The sequence below is a fragment of the Saccopteryx leptura genome, chromosome 1, assembly GCF_036850995.1.
Source record: "Saccopteryx leptura isolate mSacLep1 chromosome 1, mSacLep1_pri_phased_curated, whole genome shotgun sequence".
Taxonomy (NCBI): Eukaryota; Metazoa; Chordata; class Mammalia; order Chiroptera; family Emballonuridae; genus Saccopteryx; species Saccopteryx leptura.
The window spans coordinates 169,766,760-169,788,763 of record NC_089503.1 but is presented as its reverse complement, the minus strand read 5'-3'; the positions used below and the strand labels follow the sequence as shown (position 1 = coordinate 169,788,763).

Here is a 22,004-nt window from a genome sequence, read left to right as displayed (position 1 = left end):
AAGGAAATCCCACGGAACAGTAGCTTTCTACGACCCGTGGATTCTTAAGTGATTTACATACAGCAACCTCCAAAATACATCGAACTTGACTAGTTAATATTACTGAACCTGATTTTTTAGCCACGAGGTTGTTTGGCAGAAAAATAGAATAGATTTCAGAAAGCTAATGTTTCTTCATAGAAGAAATGAGAACGTATTAAAGAGTTAGGACCAAGGCTAGAAATTTACTATTGAATTTTTAGTGATGCCTTGAAGGATTTTTTAATGAGAAGCCCAAATCTGAGACGTAAGGAGGGAAAGCTAAATCTCCACGAATTAACTTGAAACACAAGTTGACATCAATATGCTGACGGCAGCCACTTTTAGAAGGGAAGTAAGTGTGCATATAACAGGATGTGCTGAGGTGATATTTTGACTAGCCACATAATGCTAAATGCCAAAGGATTGTTTTTTTTTATAAAACTAGCAAATTTTTGTTTTTCAAATAATTGCTACAACCCATATAAGCAGCTTGTGGTTTTAAAAGAAAAGTAAGCATTTCTTTTTAATATTCAAAATAAATAGTGTGAGTCTTCATAGTGTGAGAAGGTTTTTTCTAGCCCTTTGTAAGGCCAAAAAAGCTAGGGGCCCCTCTGCCCAAGGGTGGGATTCACTCCCAATTCTGAGAGAATCCTGAAAATTAGTCCACTAGGGGGCGCAATGCATTGTGCCAGTTTTTCTGTTAGAAAGAAGTGATCTGGCCCTGGCCGGGTGGCTCAGTGGTAGAGCATCGGCCTGGCGTGCAGAAGTCCCGGGTTCGATTCCTGGCCAGGGCACACAGGAGAAGCGCCCATCTGCTTCTCCACCCCTCCCCTTCTCCTTCCTCTCTGTCTCTCTCTTCCCCTCCCGCAGCGTGGCTCCATTGGAGCAAAGATGGCCCGGGCGCTGGGGATGGCACCCTGGCCTCTGCCCCAGGCACTGGAGTGGCTCTGGTCACAACAGAGCGATGCCCCAGAGGGGCAGAGCATCGCCCCCTGGTGGGCAGAGCGTCGCCCCCTGGTGGGCGTGCCGGGTGGATCCCGGTCGGCGCATGCGGGAGTCTGTCTGACTGTCTCTCCCCGTTTCCAGCTTCAGAAAAATATACAAAAAAAAAAAAAAAGAAAAAAAAAGAAAGAAGAGATCTTGTTTGGTAGATGCTGTTATGCTGTCATTACCCAACGGGACTGTTATACCTATTAAGTAAAGTACCTGACTTTGCACATTTGAAGGGTGAGCAGAAGGAAGACCTTTCTCCCACGCCCAGCAATGTGAGGTAGATTGTGATTTTTTTTTCTAATATCACGATGTGAATTAAAGTTGGGTTCAGGAATGAAAGCCAACACCTTTCAACGTTTGTATGCCATCTCCTAGCAACGTGCTTAATTCAAAATGAGCAAAAATGTACCTACTTCACAGATAAATTAAATTAGTATAATCACGGTGCTTTTCTCCATAGAGATTTTGGGGGTTATTTTGCTTTGGGCTTTTTTTTTTTTTTTTTTTTTGGTTCTAAATTTACCTTGTGCTATCTTTTTCATCATATGAAACTTATGAAAAATATGCTTCCAAATGGAGAAGATGCATCGTCACAGGAGATTGTTTTTCCCCTAATGTTTTCTTTAAGATAAAAAAAATAAAACTAACTTCTTTGTGTGACTTCTTAATGTTGATGATATAGTAGAATAAGATGGAAATTGCAGCAAAATGATTTCCGGTGTGATATGTGGGTAACATACTTACAGAGAGCTACAGCAGTGTGACATCTGCCCCTTGTACTCACAATCTAAAAAGTATCATATTCTAAAAACTTGCCAGGGTAGTAAGCATTACCCTTCAATTTCAAGGCAGAAGACTTCAGTGGCATCCTTAGGAATAGCAGATCACTGTTGTAAAGAAAAAGTAAACACCATCCATGGAAAATTTCAATCACTGCAGAGGTAAGCAATAGAAAGGGTGTTGCGCTTATTTGTTGGCTTACTTATGCATTCCCACAAAGGACTGGAGGGTCCAGGGGACATGATGCCAGCACAGGTTTTTCCATCCTGGCATGTGTGATGCTGTCCTCTTGCCCATGCTGGGTTGTGGCAGATAGGAGGAAGCAAGCTGAATGCCTGCATTTTCAGAAGCATGATTTATATTGGTGACAATATTGACACAAGAATTCTGTTAGGACATCAATAAACTTGACACCATTTTAATTCTGATTAAAATAACCTGAGCCATTCTGTGGCTGCAACAAACAATAGTGTTGGTTCCACAAACACATCAGACGCCTTAAAGATATAAGGCTTCATGCAGTTTGCCCAGGAAGAGCACTTCTCGTTGGACCAATGTCTTCTCTGGACAGAATGCCACTTGTCATCAATACCTGGCTCAAATGTTACCACCTCTGTGAAGACTCCCTGACTAAACAAGGCTAAATTATATGCTCTAGCAGATGGGTGTTGGAGAAAAAAAAGAATAGTAAATATTTTAGGATTGCTCTTAAATTTATTTTATTTCCATAAAAGTATATACACACCAGTAGAATAGATATCATGTTCATTATTTTTAGCATCTAGAATGTTGTCAGTGTCCAATAAGCATTTTTGAATGAATAAATGAAAGAAGTGAGGTTGTATCAAACATAAGAGAACAATATAATTTGTAACATACACAACTTTCTAACTCTCAGTAGGAACCATTCCTCTGTTGGACAAGTAGTTTTTTCTGTCACTCATTTGCCAAATTATATGTGACCTGAAAGTTATGAGACTGACTGCTTCACTAACTATGACACATCCATTCATTTATAAAATTATCTACTCAGTAAATACATAGATTAAAAACTTCATCTTCTGAACAGAACTTAGTTTTCCAATTCAGTTGAGTAATAACAACTGAACCTTAAAATGAGTATGGTTCCATAAATAAGATTTTAGTATATATTATCTTTTACAAGGAAAAACACCACAGTCATGTTTAGAATGCAACGAAGTTGTATGTGTGTGTTGGTAAAGGAGGGGCCTAAGGGTGGCCTGAGATGAATCATCAAGCGAGTAACTCTGGTGACAGCCTGCTGTTCCTAAATCGACCTTCAAACAATTGGTTTTACCAGTGACCGAATGGATTCAATATATGTGTTAATTCAGCTTTCAGATTTCAAAAAGCTCTTTCCTGCAGGGTTTGAATGGTACATTTTTTTCAAGACAACTGTAGGGAACACAATTAGTAGTTTGAGAAGAAATTGGTATACCTGAGTTTTGCATGAGTATACCCAGTCAATTAATCTAGCATCTTCTCTTGAAAATACTCTTTTATTATTAGCTAAGTGGAATGTCCCATTTGATATCAAGAAACAACATCTAGGCCCAGGCTGGTGGCTCAGGGGTCGGGCACACAGGAGAAGCGCCTATCTGCTTCTCCATTCTTCCCCATCTCCTTCCTCTCTGTCTCTCTCTTCCCCTCCCGCAGCCAAGGCTCCATTGGAGCAAAGTTGGTCCAGGCGCTGAGGATGGCTCCATGGCCTCCACCTCAGGCGCTAGAATGGCTCCTGCCACAATGGAGCAACAGCCCAGATGGGCAGAGCATCGCCCCCTGGTGGGCATGCCGCGTGGATCCTGGTCAGGCACATGCGGAAGTCTGTCTGATGGCCACCCCGCTTCTAAATTCGGAAAAATACAAAAAAAAAAAAAAAAAAAGGAATCAATATCTAAGTACATCTAAAAAAACATACCTAGAGTGTATTTCAAAAGCATTGTGAGCACACTGATACATTCTTTCTTAACATGAGGTAGTAAAAAATGTAAACTGACATATATAGTCATCCGTATGTAGACTGACATGAAGATTAGGTTTCAGGTACCCAATGAAAACAGTGTATTAAAGTATTTCACTTGAGAGAATTCAAGAAGATCTCATGTCCTTAAACGTTTAACTGAACCGGGAAAGTTAAAAAAAAATGCGAAAGACAAATGCATGACATCAGGTAAAATGCCAATTGATTTCTCAATTAAATGAAATGAGGAAATGAGAGAGACTTTAGCAGGTATTTTGTTATTTGAAACAGTTAAACTCTAAAGCCATTTCTCACTCTAAAATTTGAATATTACTTTGAAAACAGGTATTTCAATTACATATAATCAATGTGTCCTATATTTCTCCTATGCAGACATACACTGTGTATTTCACGATCCCTAAATTATGATGAAATAACTTACTGGTTTATTGGAAGAACTAAGGACATATAGAATTTATTTATAATTCACCAATTTAGTGCTGACGGATATTGTTAATTTTATTTATGGAAAAAGGCCTCAAAAATGGTATCCTTTAAAGCAGTGGTCTCCAACCTTTTTTGGGCCATGGACTGGTTTAATATCAGAAAATATTTTCACGGACTGGCCTTTAGGGTGGGATGGATAAATGTATCACGTGACTGAGACAAGCGTCAAGAGTGAATCTTAGACGGATGTAACAGAGGGAATCTGGTCATTTTTTAAAAATAAAACATCATTCAGACTTAAATATAAATAAAACGGAAATAATGTAAGTTATTTATTCTTTCTCTGTGGACCGGTACCAAATGGCCCACAGACTGGTATCAGTCTGTGGCCCAGGGGTTGGGGACCACTGCTTTAATGCCATAAACATTACTTACTACATTTTCAGACAGGTGGAAGAAAACTTCAAATTTTCTAAGAGATTGGGCATCCAGACTCCAACTAAATTTCCTTTTAAGCCATGTTATGGAGTAAAACACAATTTAAAGTATTTTACTCAGGGAGAGAGCTAATGACGCCAAGGTCACTGGTTCAATTCCCATGTGAGCCATTAGCTCTGTTTCCTTGGATTGTCACAGACTTGCTACCCTCTTAACTTCGGCTCACCATTCTTCAAATTCATGCTAGTGGCTACTAGTGGAAATCTGGCATGACTGTTTAGATGTGTAAGCAAAAATTTACCCCCTGGGCTAGAAAAATACTCTAGTTCAAGCGCCAGTGATATGACATCATCCAAGGATGGACAGATCAGGTTTTCATTGTGGTGGTTTTTACTACTCTTATCAATGCCATCATCATTATGGTGGTCCTATAGCTTCGTGGTTAAAAGAGCAGGCTTTGGAATCAGACTTTCTAGGTTGGAGTCTACATTCTCCCACCTACTACCTTGATGACTTAGACGAATTATTTACCTCTTTGAACCTTATTGTGTTTGTTTTCCAAATAGCTGTTATCATAGCACCTTCTGGGATAATTGTGAGGAACTAATGAGTTAGTACATGAAGAAACTTCCTGGCGCACATTAGTCCTCAGAAGATGCTGTTACTACCATCCCTCGGTGGTTTTGGTCACAAAGACAGTTCAGCCCTGCTAAAGGGTGTATGCATTAGTTCTCAGGGGTGCCATACACCAGCTGTTGCTTCAAGCACATTTATTTTCCCATGGTTCTGGAGGCTGGAAGTCCAAACTCAAGGTGTTTCCCTGGCCATGCGCCCTCCACAGGCTTTAAAGAAAACTCATTCTTTGCCTTTTCTAACTGCTGGCAGTCTAGCCGCTCCTCAGCTTGTGGCAGCGTAACTCCAATTTCTGCCCTTATTTTCACATGGCCCTCTTCTCCATGTGGAGGTCTGTCTTTGCATCAAAACTTCTCTCTCCTTTCTCTTATAAAGACATCAGTGCATTGGATTTAAGGCTCTCCTGAATCCAATGTGACCTCATCTCATCTTGATTATATCAGCAAAGAGCTTATTTCCAAATAATGTCACATCAGCAAGTACCAGGAATTAGGATTTTAAACATATTTTTTTGGGGGGTGGACACAATTCAACCCACTACAGCATATAAAGGAGAAAGAAAGAAAGTGAAGACAGAAGAAAGATAAAGCAGAGAGATGTAGATCCAGTGCTTGTACTTATTTGGAGGAAATGGATAAACTGCCCCCCCAAATCACAAAATTCTGACCTGTAACTTCTAAAAAAGAAGGCACCCCTGAACATAACTGAGGCAGCCTTGCATAGTCCCCTTGGGCCGTGAGGTAGAAACAAGGTGAGGAAACCCGACCACTACGATGTTGGGCCAAGTCTTGTGAGAATCCTTATAAAACTGTCATCAAATTAGTTGGTGCCTGCAAATGGCTCCCTGCCCTGGTCTTGATTAATAAGTTGTGACTTCCTGAGACAAATGCCATGGGCCCTGCAGTGAATGCGAGCTGTCCTTGATGGCCTGTTAAATCCATGGTGATCAGAAGCCAGTGTTTGCCCTGGGTACTGAGTGCCACCTAGGCATGGTCATGGGCTGTACCCAGTGTGTGTAAGCCAATTTCTTGGTCTAAGTTATCATCCTGTTGAAGCCTAGATATTTCTCTAAATAGCGTGTTCCCACCCTGGCAGTTTTTGAACCAAACAAAGCAAGCCTGCTAGTCTCCTCCCGAGAAAGCCAAAGGGCTGAGAATCGGCAGCTTCACTCGGTCATGGATTTCATGCATGACTTGGAGAGTCTCATCACTATGTGAAAGCTTCCCTCCTCCTGAGAAGCAAGATTCCATTTCTCCTGTATTAACTCAAGTCAACGTCTTTTGCACTGTAGCAAAACTCTCCGTGGGGGAACGCTGTTCACTTTGGTCACAGTTACGATTTAATTTAAGGATTTATCTGTCTGCCAACGAGGTTTGGGGAAAGAAGCATAGGCATAGGAAGGAAATGGTGATGAGAGATTCTGATATTCGAAAATGGACGAGTTTCCCCAAAGAAGACCATGAAACTCTCTCTTGATCAAATTCAGATAGAAAGCTGGCAAGACGCCAGGTTTGCAATCGCGTCTGGAATGGAGCTGTAATCCTCACCACATCTGAAAACAGCAAGAACGAGGAAATGATAAACCACACTGGCTTCTCAATGGCTGCCTTGGCTTTGAGTTCCTAGTAAAATATTTTCCTGACACTTTGCTTAAGGCTCGAGATCTACAAAAATAATAATATGTTCTTGTAGAGCCAAAGAAGATCATGATTTTTTGGTAAGGGGAAGAAGAAAAGTGTTCATTGTGTGTGGGGGAGAAAGGAAATTATGTGTTCTGTTTCCTGGAAACGATAAATTTACCATATTTTTCGCCCCATAAGACACACTTTTTATCCCCTCAAAGTGGAGGGGAAAATGCCTGTGCATCTTATGGAACAAAAAATACGGTATTTTATTAAATATTTTAATACACCATTTGGTTCAGAATATTTTATTTTTTTATTTTCCTCCTTAAAACCCTAGGCGTGTCTTATGGTCAGGTGCATCTTACGGAGCAAAAAATACGGTATATATAATGTCTTTAAATTTTTTTTTCAGGTTCACGACGTACACCTATAAGGTCCTTGTCCACAACAGTGTGGGTTTTACACCAAGCCCAGAAGTGACAGTGACAACGCTAGCTGGTCTTCCACGGAGAGGAGCCAATGTCTCTGTGACTGTCCTTAACCACACGGCCATCGACGTGAGATGGGATAAACCAAGTGAGTCAGCTGCTCACTTTTTTATTTCCTCTTTATGTATTAGTGCCACAATGAATTTACAATGAACATGTACCTGAGTAATCGCTACTATTACATGTTTTTAAGAATGTAAAATTATACTATTGGTTGAGATTCTGATCCCATCTTGAATTTTGTTATAGCCTAAGAAGAGAAATGCTTCCTTTTTCACTTCAGAACATATAGCCCCAATATTCAGTTATATCAACTGTGAATTAAAGTCAGTATTAGGTGAGATTAATAGTAAATTAGAATAAGTACCGGTTATGTTGATCTGAGTTGACTTTAACCCATTTTTACAAAAGACTGTGACTCTAGGTCTTTGTAAAGTTACAGGTTTCTAATGATTGGTGTCATGTCTGTTGGGATCTCCTAAACCATTTAATTGGAAGGATATTAATTGATACTTATGATTACCCTCTGAGACACCTCTGGGGAAAACACGAAGTTTTTCCCTGGAGATGGGTTTTTATATAGAGTATAATGTATTGTCATTCATCTCCTTCCTCTCTACATCACCCTCACCTCCTGAGCCATCGTGAAAGCCTCTTCATAAAGGCAGATGCCCTCCCACTCGGATGCCATTTGAATGTTTCTGTTGAGATCTGGAGGCTGAGTTTTCCACCAATCTAGATCTTTTACGTTATAATTGCATGCCTGAAGAAAACATGCTTATAAAAACTGACAAACCTAATAGGTCTGAAGTAGCTCCCTGAAGTTTCATTACTGTGGTAATCTGACCCTCCAACCTTCAGGATGTAGGTAATGCCATCTGCTGTTACTTCCATTCATACCTTGGAAATTTTTCAGACAACTATTTGTGTGCACAGAGGTTAACTCGTAGAAGCAGGTCAGCGATGTGAAAGCTCGTTGCATAATCATTTCCTTCCCTCCTGCAACCTGCTCTCCTAAGTAAATTAACTGGTCACTCCTCTACGAAGGGGCTGCCTATTTCCTGCAATTTTAATCACCATTTTCTTAATTTATGAGATACAATGGGCAAAATGTTCCCTATGCCAAAAAGCACCAAACTGTAGGTGGCAAGTCATCTTAATGAATTTGTCAATATTTGCTTGCTAGAGAATGTCTTTCAGAAATGCCGTAAAAGGTATTTGCTGAACCCTATTTCTTAACTACAACCTTCCCCATGCGTACACATCATTTTGGTAGCAAAATATTTTTGGCAGCTGTTTGGCAAATGCAGACTAACAGGAATAATTCGCTGATCATTTTACAAGCACCTATTTTAAACTTTTGCATCACATTGTGGTGTCACGTGACATAAATCTCCCCTGAATTTCTTCAAATCATTTCAGGGCAGAGTGCAACTGTTGGCACACAGGTTGTCTTAAGTACCCTCATTCTCTATCCACCATTTTGCCTGTGTTATTTGGGGAGGGGGAGTAATATTTTGCCAACATTTTAAAAATCAGGAGGTTGTACATAAAGATGATCTTTGGGGGATTGATTGAAAATTTAAATGAAGGGGTAAAACTGCTCCCACGTTACCATAAGGAAAACATCAGTTGGTGAGTGTCATGGTGACCCTTTCACACCAGATCACATACGCCCATCTTCCTGGTCCCTGTGGAGGCAGGGGCTCCTATTCCTGCTTTATCAAATAAAGCAGTGGGTGGAAAACTCATTGGTCAGCAGAGCTAAATATCAACAGTACAACGATTGAAATTTCTTTTGAGAGCCAAATTTTTTAAACTTAAACTATATAGATAGGTACATTGTTATTAACTTAATTAGGATACTCCTAAACTGGCCTTTGCTAAAAACACCCTCAATCTGATTGAGATATGTTTGCTGAGGTTAACCTCTTCCGATTCTCCCATCCACACTCCTCTTGTATACTTGTTTTATCTAAGAAAAATAGTTCAGCCTAAATGAAGAAACTACAAGGATAAATTGTAGTACTGAAAAAGATCACATCTTTCTAAGGAAAGATCCAAAGACACCTGCACTTAAATTATGCATATAATTCTCAGTTAAGCCCTTTAAGATAGAAACTGGTGCTCAGTAGCTTACCTAACATCACCATGACTCATGACTAAGTAGCTCTTTCCAAACTCAAACTTAGTGCTCAGGCACCCAGTTTCCAGCTATTTCTCATGTATTTAGCTTTGGTTGCAATTAGCACTTTGTCAGGAGTGATTTAACAAGACCCTTTCCATTCTTGACAGCTCATTCCAAAATAAACAGGAGGGAGCGGCTGCCTTCTTCTGCAGCTGTCTCACGAACAAGGTTGGCCGCAGCCAGGGAAGAACAAGACTACACTGGAAATAGTGATAGAGGAGAGTAGTATTGAAAAAAGGCCATGGAAATTCATCCAAATGCTGCCCACTGTACCAGCTGTCAGAGGTCACGCTGGAGATGTTCACATCCCATTTTCCATAATCCTCCTTGTCTACCTCCCTCTCCTTTCTCTTCCTTCCATCTTCCGTTCTTCTCTTTCCTGTCCTTATTACTTCCACAAACATTTATTTAGGACCTTTTCTTTGTCCTGGGCACTGGAAATACCAACATTAATGACATAACTCTTGTGTGCTAATATCTCTGTAAACTCTCTAGAAAAGTCAGAACATAGAAAGATGTCATCATTGAAAGAGGAAATTTAGCCTGACCATCATTGAAAGAGGAAATTTAGCCTGAAATTTGAAAGAGGTGGTGTAGTGAATAGAGTGTTGGACTGGGATGCAGAGGACCCAGGTTCAAAACCCTGGGGTTACTGGCTTGAGTGTGGGCTCATCCGGTTTGAGCACAGGATAGCTGGCTTGAACATGGGATCGTAGACATGACCCCATGGTCACTGTCTTGAGCTCAAAGGTCACTGGCTTAAAGCCCAAGGTTGCTGTCTTGAGTCCAAAGGTCAGTGGCTTGAGCAAGGGGTCACTCTTTCTGCTGTAGCCCTCCCCCGGTCAAGGCACATAGGAGAAACCAATCAATGAACAACTAAGGAGCCACAACTTAGAATTGATGCTTCTCATCTCTCTCCCTTCCTGCCTGTCTGTCCCTATCTGTCCCTCTCTGGGTCTCTTTCTCTGTCTCTGTCAAAAATAAATAAAAAGAAAAAAGAGTGAATTCAAGCTCACATGAAAGCATCTGCCTCCCCCTTGATTTCTCTATCAGAAACCACTAGATTTTGTAGCTAGAGTTTCAGAGTGTGTCTGAATTGATTTTGTTCAGTGGGGAAATACTGTATATATAAATCATTCCAAGTCTCACCTCTCCTGGAAAGCACACCCCACCCTCCCCATGGCTGGCTTGCCTTGTCCCTCTGCTCACCTTCCCGTCATGTCACTGATCAGGCACATAGACCGCATTGGCCTTTTCTGCTGGCTTCCCTCCTGGTCCCTTGTGTCCTTGCTGTCATGGCCTCTCTCTTACACTCTGCTGACATGGTCCTCTTGAAAGTGTCATCACCTAATGCCCAGCTCCTCATCTCCTGAATGAGAGATGTTTCTTGAAGCTCTTCCCTTGGCGTTCTTCCACTCTCTGGCTCTCCTGTGGGTGATTCCAACCAGCCCCCTGTTTCAGCCTATCCTAACAGGAAAATAACAAAGCTCGACAAAGCCATATGAAGGAATGATTTAAACCAGTGGTAGTCAACCTGGTCCCTACCGCCCACTAGTGGGTGTTTCAGCTTTCATGATGGGCAGTAGCAGAGCAACCAAAGTATAAATAAAAAGATAGATTTAACTAGAATAAGTTGTTTTATAAAGATTTATTCTGCCAAACTTAGCGAAAATTCGACATAAAGTACTTGGTAATTATTATTATATGCTTTAACTTGCTGTAACTCTGCTTTATAAATTTTATAAAGTAAAGTTACTTCCCTACTTTATAAATCAACATTACTGTGGAACCAGTGGGTGGTTAGAAAATTTTACTACTAACACAGATACAAAAGTGGGCAGTAGGTATAAAAAGGTTGACTACCCCTGCATTAAACAATAGGCTTTGGGATCAGGGAAACTTAGCTTGAATCCCAGTTACCATCATTTCTAGCACTGTGACCTAAAACAAGCCACTTTGTATCACTAAATCCCAGCTTCCTAAGCCAAAATATGGGGCTGATAATAGTAATTGCCTTCAAATGTTGTCATGAGGAGTAAATGAAATAATGTATATTTGACGCTTGGTAGCCATTTAGCGTTGGTGTGTCCCATCTCTAAAACATTCACAGTGCTTTCAACAGCAGTTATATAAAAGATGAAGAAAATTGGGAAGTCATGACATTGGGGACATAATTTTGCAAGTAGTGTTGTCACGGGCAGATTTTCCAAGAACTATTTAGTGGATGACAGAGCTCTGCACCATGGAACTTGGAAAACTGGACTCTTAATTTGAGAATCTGTGAGCAAGATTGACACTTGCATCGCAAACTAACCTTAATAAAATTCTTTTGACGTTTAAGTAAAAACGCCTCCCATAAGCCTGTTAGTGAGAGATGACTGAAGAATTCAATCCTAGACAGATCAATGAGCAAACCTGTGGAATGGAATGTTTGCTCTAATGGCTCTGCATCTGGACCACACACTTTTTGTAAAAGGCCAAGGAGGAAAGACTTTAGATTATGCAGGCTGTATGCTGTCTCTGTAGCAACTACTCAACTTGGCCATTATAATGTGAAAACAGTTATAATGGTACAGGGCACTGGAAGGAGGTTGGCTTTGTTTCAATAAAAATTTATTATGGACACTGAGATTTTGGCTTTCATATAATTTTCATGTGTCACAAATGATTCTTTTTTAAAAATGTAATAACTACTCTTAGCTCACAGGTTATCTAAAAACAGGTGGCCGGCCAGATTTGGCCTACAGGCTAGATTTTATTCATGGACTCTGTTTTTGCTGACCCCTGATCTAGATAGTAAAGATCTAGAGGACATAATTAATATTGATAATCATCTCTAAAAATAACCCAACTGTGAGTAAAGAGCATAGTCTGGTTGCTTTTGCAAGAAAACTGTCAACAAGCTCACCTAACAACTGTTTTAAATTATTTGGGAATCCATTGCAAAGGAGAGGGGCTTTTTCTATATTTGAAGAATTTTCTACAGTTAAGACCACATTTCTGACCAATATACGGAGATCACCAACAAAAATGTTTGGCCAGGTGTATGGTTAAGAATGGTATTTAGTGGAATTTCAACCAGATATTAACAGTACTTTTGCTTATCTTGAATTTACAGTGCTAATATTGAACAATACTCTCAATATTCTTACATACATAAGGACGTTAATAGGAGCTTGATAGAAGAGATATCAGACACAGTTAATACTCAGGTAAAATCCATTTGTATTTGTGAATAGACTTTGAAAGCAATTCATTAATATTATATCTTTAGGGCTTGAATTTCTAGCCAGACTGCTCACTTAAATCAAAATACAACATGAACTTCAAATCTAGTAGACTTTCCATTATATCTCAGCTGCCACTAATTAATGAGTTATATTACTCTAAGCCAGCTGAAAATAGTTCTAATGACAGACTTTTTGCTCTCCTAACAGCAGTGGCTTTACATTACTTGACTAACATTATCTTTGGGAAAATATTAATGGACATGAATAGCCAATTTCTACTCATGCACAATAAGGACCTCATTATTAAAGGTTCTTCCGTTTTTCAACATCAGAGAATAGAAACATCTCAATCAGCACAATTTTCCAAATCAGTGACTAAAGAGCCCTTATTGTAAACTCTTTCAACTATACCAGCATACCAGACCTTTTTAACTATATATTACTAAAGACTGGTTAAAGCAGTAACATGCTTAGGAGTTCTTTAATGAAAAGGGGTACTTTAAAAAAAGTCATATGCTTCTCAAAGCCATATTTCTTTATACAGCTATAGGACCTCATATTAGAGACACTTTAATAACCATAACAAGAAACGTCACCTTTTCCTCCCCATGTTTGCTTAGTGCTGCTAACCTGTTTGGACATATGCTTTTACATACCATTTCAGGAGGCTTGTAAACCAACACTCCCCCTCCCAACACTAACACAAACCAAGGTAATAGTGACTGCTTCAGGTCATTAAAAATCCTATCAATGTAAATAGAGCAATATCCTACTTTCTACCTAAGAAAATATGGCTGTGTTATGTCTCCTTAAAGCTTGACTGTGGGTTGATAACAAGAAGCAGAAGTAAGGGCAAGATTGGAGAAACTGGGTGGAAGAGGGGAAAATAGTGGGCTGGTCTGTGAACGGCTGAGGGCTGGGGAGTTGATGAGTTATACTGGTGTGGCAGTGAGAAAGTGGATTCAGCATTCTTTTAGAGTTCATCATCATAAAGACACAGTGAACTAGGAGAAAAGAATGAGAGTTCTGAGAGAATTTCAACTATTATCATCGGGTTCTACTGAGTGAATCTTCAAGCAGAGCATGCTATATCTCTGCTATATCAACAGTATATATACACAAACACTTTCTCTCTCTCTCTCTCTCTCTCTCTCTCTCTCTCTCTCTCTACTGAATGATCCCTAGATAAACATTCAGTAGATTTTGTTAGCCAGATGAAAAAAAATCTCTCCAGTTTAGGATCTGTGAAAATAAGTGCCCTTATTTGTATCAACATAGGAGTCTCTCTAGGGTTGTCACTTATGAACAGAAGCTGTTCCATGAATTAATTTTACTTTTACATTTAGTTTTTTCTCAATAATATATCATAGCCTGACCAGGTGGTGACACAGTGGGTAGACCGTTGGACTGGGACATGGAGGACCCAGGTTTGAGGCCCCGAAGTTGCCAGCTTGAGCATGAGCTCATCTGGTTTGAACAAGGCTCACCAGCTTGAGCCCAAGGTCCTTGGCTTGAGCAAGGAGTCACTTGCTCTGCTGTAGCCCCCTGGTCAAGGCACATATGAGAAAGCAATCAATGAACAACTAAGGTGCAGCAACAAAGAATTGATACTTCTCATATCTCTCCCTTCCTGTCTGTCTCTATCTGTCCCTCTCCCTGGCTCTGTCACAAAAAATAAAAATAAATAAATAAAACTATATATATATATATATATATATATATATATTGATACATATGATATATATATATCAATATATATATCATAGTTTTGAAGACTAGTTGAATAATTATTACTGGCACAGTTAAAATATGTAAAGGAAGTTTATGAGTTTATTTGCCTATAAAGGTAAGGCACTATGCAATTAATTATGGGGTAAAGGAGAAAAACAATCAGCTTTGTTTAAAAGAAAAAAAAAAACATAAAGAAGTCTCCATGGGCCCTGGCCAGTTGGCTCAGCGGTAGAGCGTCGGCCTAGCGTGCGGAGGACCCAGGTTTGAATCCCAGCCAGGGCACACAGGAGAAGCGCCCATTTGCTTCTCCACCCCTCCCCCTCTCCGTCCTCTCTGTCTCTCTCCCCCTCCCGCAGCCAAGGCTCCATTGGAGCAAAGATGGCCCGGGCGCTGGGGATGGCTCCTTGGCCTCTGCCCCAGGCGCTAGAGTGGCTCTGGTCACAACATGGCAATGCCCAGGATGGGCAGAGCATTGCTCCCTGGTGGGCGTGCCAGGTGGATCCCGGTCGGGCGCATGCGGGAGTCTGTCTGACTGTCTTTCCCTTCAGAAAAATGAAAAAAAAAAAAAAAAAAAGAAGTCTCCATATGCTTTTCTTGGTCCCATTCTGGGAGTAGTCAGTAATGGTGTTTATTCTACCCTTTCCCTGCCAAGGCCCTTTTAGGTCAGCCACATTTACGGTGTTCTGTGTTTATTGTTAACAGCTTTTCAAGACTTACAAGGTGATGTTGAATATTATATGCTTTTTTGGAGTTCTACTACCTCCAACGCATCTCTGAAAGTCCTCCCAGATGTAAACTCTCATGTCATTGGCCACTTAACTCCAAACACAGAGTATCGGATTTTTCTCTCCGTCTTCAATGGCATCCACGGCATCAAAAGTGATGTACTGTATGCAACCACTTGCGACGGGGGTGAGTCCAGATTTCAAGGGATGTGGAGGAAATTGATTGATTCTTGCAGAAGCTGAGATCAGTCATCCCTCCATTATAAAATTTCCGGTGTTGGAGGGAAGAGGGTCGGGGCTAAAATGCTTAAGTGCTTGCTGTCATCAAGTGGCGGGTCAATAAGTGGTCCCATTGAGACAGCAGCACAAGGCTCTCATAATGGGATATTAGCCCCGTTTGTCCCTGTTCTTTTCAGCGTGTGCTTAGTTTGGAGCTGAGTTCACATCAATAAACGGTGACATTTAGAAACATTTTTTTTTAAAGATTTGCTCTCAGAAGCAGTATGCTTTTCAGAACAACAGCCAAGCCCAGCGAGGCCCTCCCTGAGTCACCAGAAGTGGTAGGTGGAAGTCCATCCACCGAGAAGAAAAATTGTCTGTGACTCATTTCTAAGCCCGTTAGCCGGGAAGGGGGGGAGGAAGCAAGGGAAGCAACTTGTGAATCTGAAATGAGTTTGGAATGGTCTTTCTAATCTTTTTGGCTTTACAAAGTCTCATTATAAACATTATAATATCATTACCTCCCAAGCAAGTGTTCCAGGTCATTAGCAGAGCACTTTAAGTGTGGATCCCATTTCCCTTTGTGGTGCCAAAGGTCAACACCTTTGTTTATAAAATAGAATGGATCACAAGGACAATTTTTCAACTAGTTAAGATGGGTTCTTAAAGATAAAAATAGGTCCTTGCCTACTTATTTCTGACATGCTTGAATAATTGCGCAATTTAACGCCAAGCAAGATTTTTTTTTCCTAATGTTAGATTTCATCATTACCTATGGTAATCAACATTCAGAATCATTTACATAATGACAATATTGCATTATTGCTTCATATTGCTTGAGTTACAAGCTAGTAACAGCAAATGATTTCTCACGTTCCACCAGCCTCGATGTGTCTTGAGGTTTGTTTGTTTTTTTTACTTAAGGAGTGAATTTTCTTTGCCTTTTTTCCTGCCCCCATGGGAGATACAAAGTGAAAGCATGGAATAAAAGACAAATAATGGATGTGTTCATGGTGCAGATGGGTGAATAATTTATCATCACATCCCACTGGTCACATAGTATCAAAGATTAGCACTAGGCTGGTGGTAGGAAGCCTTTACCACCAATACTTACAGTTTCTAACTGAGAGTATAATAAGCCAATTTACCGAGGACTACAGCCTGTGACAACTTCATCAGAGGAAAGCAGATAAGCATTGAACCCCTCTGCTAAACCCAAATCCTAATCTGCATTTAGTTTCATAAGTGCTTTTTTTTTTTTTCAGAGACAGCTGGAGTTTATTCAGTTCCTTTCTTTCATTCTAGAGCCTCGGGGCATGCTTCCTCCAGAGGTTGTCATCATCAACAGGACAGCTGTACGTGTCATCTGGACATCCCCGTCAAACCCAAATGGCGTTGTCACTGAATATTCTGTCTATGTAAATAATAAGCTCCACAAAACTGGAATAGATGCACCTGGGTCTCTCATTCTACCAGACCTGGCTCCCTTCACTGTCTATGACATTCAGGTTAGAACATTGTTGTTGTTGTTGTTGTTTTGATAGGTAAGCTTGTGGGGTATGTTAAATTAAACATACGGGGTATGTCTCTATGCGATACTTTCCATCTTGATTACAAATGATTTATTTGGTGAGGAAGGGGAGAGAAAAGAGGGAAATTGATCGGGATTAAACCTGTGCACTGTGGGCAAACACATGTCTCTCTGGAGAGAAGAGAAAGACAGTAACATGGAAAACAGTTGTGATGGGGCTTGAATACACCTAAATGGTTTTCAAACTTAAAATTATTCTTTATATTTAGATCACAAGGCAGTAGGGTATATTAAAGCCCAAATGAAGTAACTCCAGTCTTACTCTAATTTCTCTGACTACCTCAAATTTGCAAACATATGAAAGAGGATCTGTGAAGACTCAATGAAATTATTGGTCTAAGAACCCATTGTAATTTTTGGCATGTATTATTTATGTAATAAATTCAGTTGAGTTCATTTTGAGTTATTTCATTATGCACTGAGTCAAATGTTCCCTAATATGTATGGAGTTTCATTGACATTAATTCTGTTATCAGCAAGTTTATGTTAAGTTCTTCTGCCTTTAGGTTATTTGGAGTTTAATTGGACATACTCAGAGTGGAGGGCCATGATGGTGTTTAAATATCTACTAAATATTACCTCAAATTACTACATGGCATAAATAAATGAAAGTCAGCATTGGCAAAGGGACAGTTCCCCTTCAGTTTAGCCTTTGAAAACAGAATGATGTCATTTCTTGGATGTTCCAGTAGCAATCTTTTGTATAATCGTTTCTCTCTCCCCCCCCCCCTTATTGAATGTGTTCTTTTTGTGTTACTAATGCTTGATGAGCCCAGTCTCTAGTCTGTAATTATTCCACCCTCCTTGGTTTTATTCAGATGAGGTGGCGGAATTAGAGTAAGTGACGATTTTCTGCTGTGATTAAGGTAAAATACAATCGCAGCTAGAATAAATGGATATAAAATAGCTCGGCCATATTGGAAGGCTTCTCTCTAGGCCTCATTTTTTTTTTCATCAGACATTAGCATCTAGGCCATTTGTGGGAAAGTAGCAAGACTTCCAGAAGCTACTGTTATTACCCTGTCCGGTCATAGGTCTAGCTAAAGAGCAGGACACAGAGATGATTGCTATGTGCTTGCAAGATGTCACCGAGGTACCGTCCATCCCTTACCTGGGCTCCAAATAGATCAATATCTCAGTGTCTTTCTGACTGGTGGGAAACAGGGATGAACCATCACCATCTAAGTCACTAAATCAATGGTCCTGAGCCCATGTCTGCACTGCAGTCTGAGCTTGCCCATGGGAGTCAGTTAACACCAAATATTAATATTTAATTCACTCCAAGAGGCTGTTAAGAGATTCAGATGAAATGAAGGTCGGGGAGGTTAGTGATGGGCAGTCTGGAAAATAGATTGATGCCCTTCTCAACCACTGTTTACAGGTCGGAGTTTGCACAAAATATGCCTGCGTGAAAAGCAACAGAACCCAAGTCACCACCATGGAAGGTACTCCAAGTGACGTGCCCATGCCCACGATTCACAGCATTACTTCAAGGTACAGATGTCCTATCAGTGAAGCTACAGAACAGGTCATCGGCAAATGCAAATCAAAATCAAAGATACTACCCCAGCGATGACAATTAATCAGTGGTTATGAGTGGTATATAAGTCAAAATTTTGATACTGTTTTGTGGCTCTCCACTGGACCCATCTCATGACATTCATTGATATCCTTGTTCCAATTTTCCCAGTTTTATTGAGTAATCTGTGAACAAATGCTGAGAGCATGAAAAGGTTTTTGTATTTAAACGTGTCCTCCAGTGAATCCTTCTGTGAGACACAGAATACAATTTTAGTTAGAAGGACTCCCTTCAAACTTCATCTCTTTGAAAATACTAGACTTACATATATCAGATCGCCCTAAAGTGACAGCTATCTGTCAGGTGACTGTCTGTCCGGGGAGATAATGTTTGGGTAACCATTGCCAGTTATATCAAGTTCTTGGTAGAATCCCTTTATTTTTCTGTTAATTTTTATTGAAATGACCATAAGTTGAAACTAAATCTCTTTTCAATTCAAAATTAACAATAGTGATAATACTAAAAAGAAGAGTTAACATTATTTCTCAAGCCTGGTGAAGTGGCAGTTGTTCATTGGGTACTTTTCACATCATACAGGCTTAACTACTTTTGCCACACCCTATTCTTTTGCCCCAGCCAAATGAATCACACACACACCATATATACACACATCAGCTACAATAATCTGTCTACTATAAAATATTTCAATTCTTAAGGGTTCTTTCATGACATATTACCTGTACTAATTTGGAGGGTGAGTGATTAATTAGAAAAACACAAAGAATTCGATTCTTAGCTATTCACTGCAAATTCTATCATCTCTTCTTAATGTAGAATTCTGTCAAACACATGATTGACATCTGTTTAATTTGGGATGTGTTAGTTAACTGATTACCCCCCTCAATAGATTTTCCCCACCTACCCAGAGGATTGCCTAACATCCAGGGGGAAAGATGGTTCATTAATGGGGCACCAGGGACCTTTATTTATTCTTCCAGCAAATATACTGTGACTACAATAATATAAGAGGCAGAATACAAAGAAGTATAAGGCCATGGTTCTGAATTTTTACAGTTCCAATCTACTGTGTGAGGCACTATGCTAAACAGATGTTTATATAACAGAGTGGAAGACACTACAACAGAAGTTTATAATCTGCAAGAAATGCATCAAGAAAAAAATACCAAACTCTACCCGCAACTGTCAGGGAAGGCATCATGGAAGATGTGACATTTGAGTTCAGTCTTATAGAACGTAAGGAAGAATTATAGTTAGGAGGGCAAATATTGTCAAATTTCTTGACTGTGAGCACTCCCATGACTCAAGCCCAGGTGAATGGCATAAGGGAATATAGCTTAGATTATATATTTATGTGTAACTAAAAATAACATGTAAGCTTTGTTAGAAATTGAACAAAAATGTCAAGGAAAAAAAGTCATTATTAAAAACTTGAGAAAAAAATTCAGGAAATCTAATATGTGGCTGATAAGAATTTCAATAAGAAAGAACAGTGGAAAAAGAGGGAGAATACAAAGGTGATAAGAAAATACCCAAAGCCGCCTGACCTGTGGTGGCGCAGTGGATAAAGCGGCAACCTGGAAATGCTGAGGTCACCAGTTCAAAACCCTGGGCTTGCCTGGTCAAGGCACATGTGGGAGTTGATGCTTCCAGCTCCTCCCCACCTTCTCTCTGTCTCTCTCTCCTCTCTCTCTCTCTCCCCCTCTCTCTCTCTCCTTTCTAAAATGAATAAATAAAATTTAAAAAAAAAAGGAAAAGGAAAAGAAAATACCCAAAGCCCTGAACAGATAGCATCGTTGGAAGCACAGAGGTTACAGGGTCCATCCCCGGTCAGGTCACATACAGGAGCAGCTCAATGTTCCTGTCTCCCTCTCTCTCCTTTCCAACCTCGCTAAAATCAGTAAATTAAGAAATATATATATCCCAGAACTAAAGAGTGCAGATTAAGACTATGTAGATACCAGTATAGTAACTGGGGAAAAAAAGAGCCACATTAAGGGATATTATCAGGAAATTTTAAAGTCTAGAAAGTTTTCAGGAAGACAACACAGATCATGTACATACTGGATGGGAATTTGAATGCTTCAGCAGACTTCTAAACAACAACATTTGTTGCTAAAAAACAATGCCATGAAACTCATAATTTAAAAAAAAAAAACATATTTAATCTTATTATTCCATACCCAAATACCAGTTAAATATGGGATTAAAATGAAAGCAATTTTAAATGTGAAGAGAAAGAAATTAGAAACTGTCAAGGATGTTCAGAGAACTGCCTGATTTTAACAATGCATTCATCCTCTAAAGAGCTCGTGGGTTTGCTGGATATGTTTATTGTTTTTTAATTCTTCTTTGGCATTTTACAATTTATTTTTAATTTACACAGAGTAAAATACACCCTTTCTTGCTCCTGTTTCTATGAGCATTGACAAATGCATAGAGTGATGCAAATACTACGAGTCAAGAGATAACAGAGTTCCATTATGTCAAAATATTCCTTCACACTGCCTTGATTATAGCAAGCCCCACCTCCAATCTCCCCAAAACCAAGCAAACATGGCTCTCTTCTTATATGTCTCCATCTTTTTGCTGGTTTTATTTTGTCATATAAGTGGAATCATACAACAGGTAGACATTTAAATGGCTTCTTCCACATAACACAATGAATGTAAGATTCCTCCACGTGGTTGTGCATGTCAGTAGTTTGTTACTTTTTGTTACTGAATACTATTCCATTGTACAATTGTACTGTACCACAGTTTGTGTACAATTTGGGTAGTTTGCACTTCTTGGTGCCTATGACTAATGTTGCTGTGAACGTTCACATACAGGAATTAGAAGCTCACCTAGATTTCTCTTCTCTGAGGTTGCATCCATGTTCCCTGGGCCCCCTAAATGTCCTTTCCTGGATCTTTGTCCAGAAAAATGTGGTTCTTCTTGGAATTTTAGCCTCCCAAGCTGCTTCATAGTTACATAAATGGGGCTGTTTTAGGGGCAATGAGATGAGAGAAAAAAGAGAAAAATAAACAAGGATCCCTTCTTTCCTTCCCTTTCTCTTCCCTTCCCTTCCCTTCCATTTTCTTCCCTTCCCTTCCCTTCCATTTTCTTCCCTTCCCTGCCCTTCTTTTCCTTCCTTTTTGGTCACAGATCTAGCAAAAAACTTGACAGAAATCATTCACAACCAATATAACATGTGAAACCTTCTCTTTCTTAAAGTGACCATCATAACAGAGCAGCAACATTTTCCAAAAGCAGGACTCTAATGAGCATGTTTAGGCAGCCCATTCATTAATCAAAACTACACCCACACCAAAGCAGTTAGCCTCCTGTGTGCATGTTACTGTCTGTGTAATTTCATTATACTTCTGGCAATGCAG

General features: G+C 39.8%; 1 protein-coding gene across 1 annotated transcript in view; it reads left to right on the top strand.

Moving 5' to 3' along the window:
• The window catches only part of USH2A (usherin), a 538,690-nt gene that overhangs the window by 380,100 nt on the left and 136,586 nt on the right, over positions 1-22,004 (top strand). Inside the window, exons 44-47 of the mRNA XM_066379924.1 lie at positions 7,331-7,494; positions 15,258-15,467; positions 16,805-17,007; positions 18,472-18,584. Coding sequence (XP_066236021.1) covers positions 7,331-7,494; positions 15,258-15,467; positions 16,805-17,007; positions 18,472-18,584 — 690 coding nt within the window. The remainder of the gene's footprint in view (positions 1-7,330; positions 7,495-15,257; positions 15,468-16,804; positions 17,008-18,471; positions 18,585-22,004) is intronic.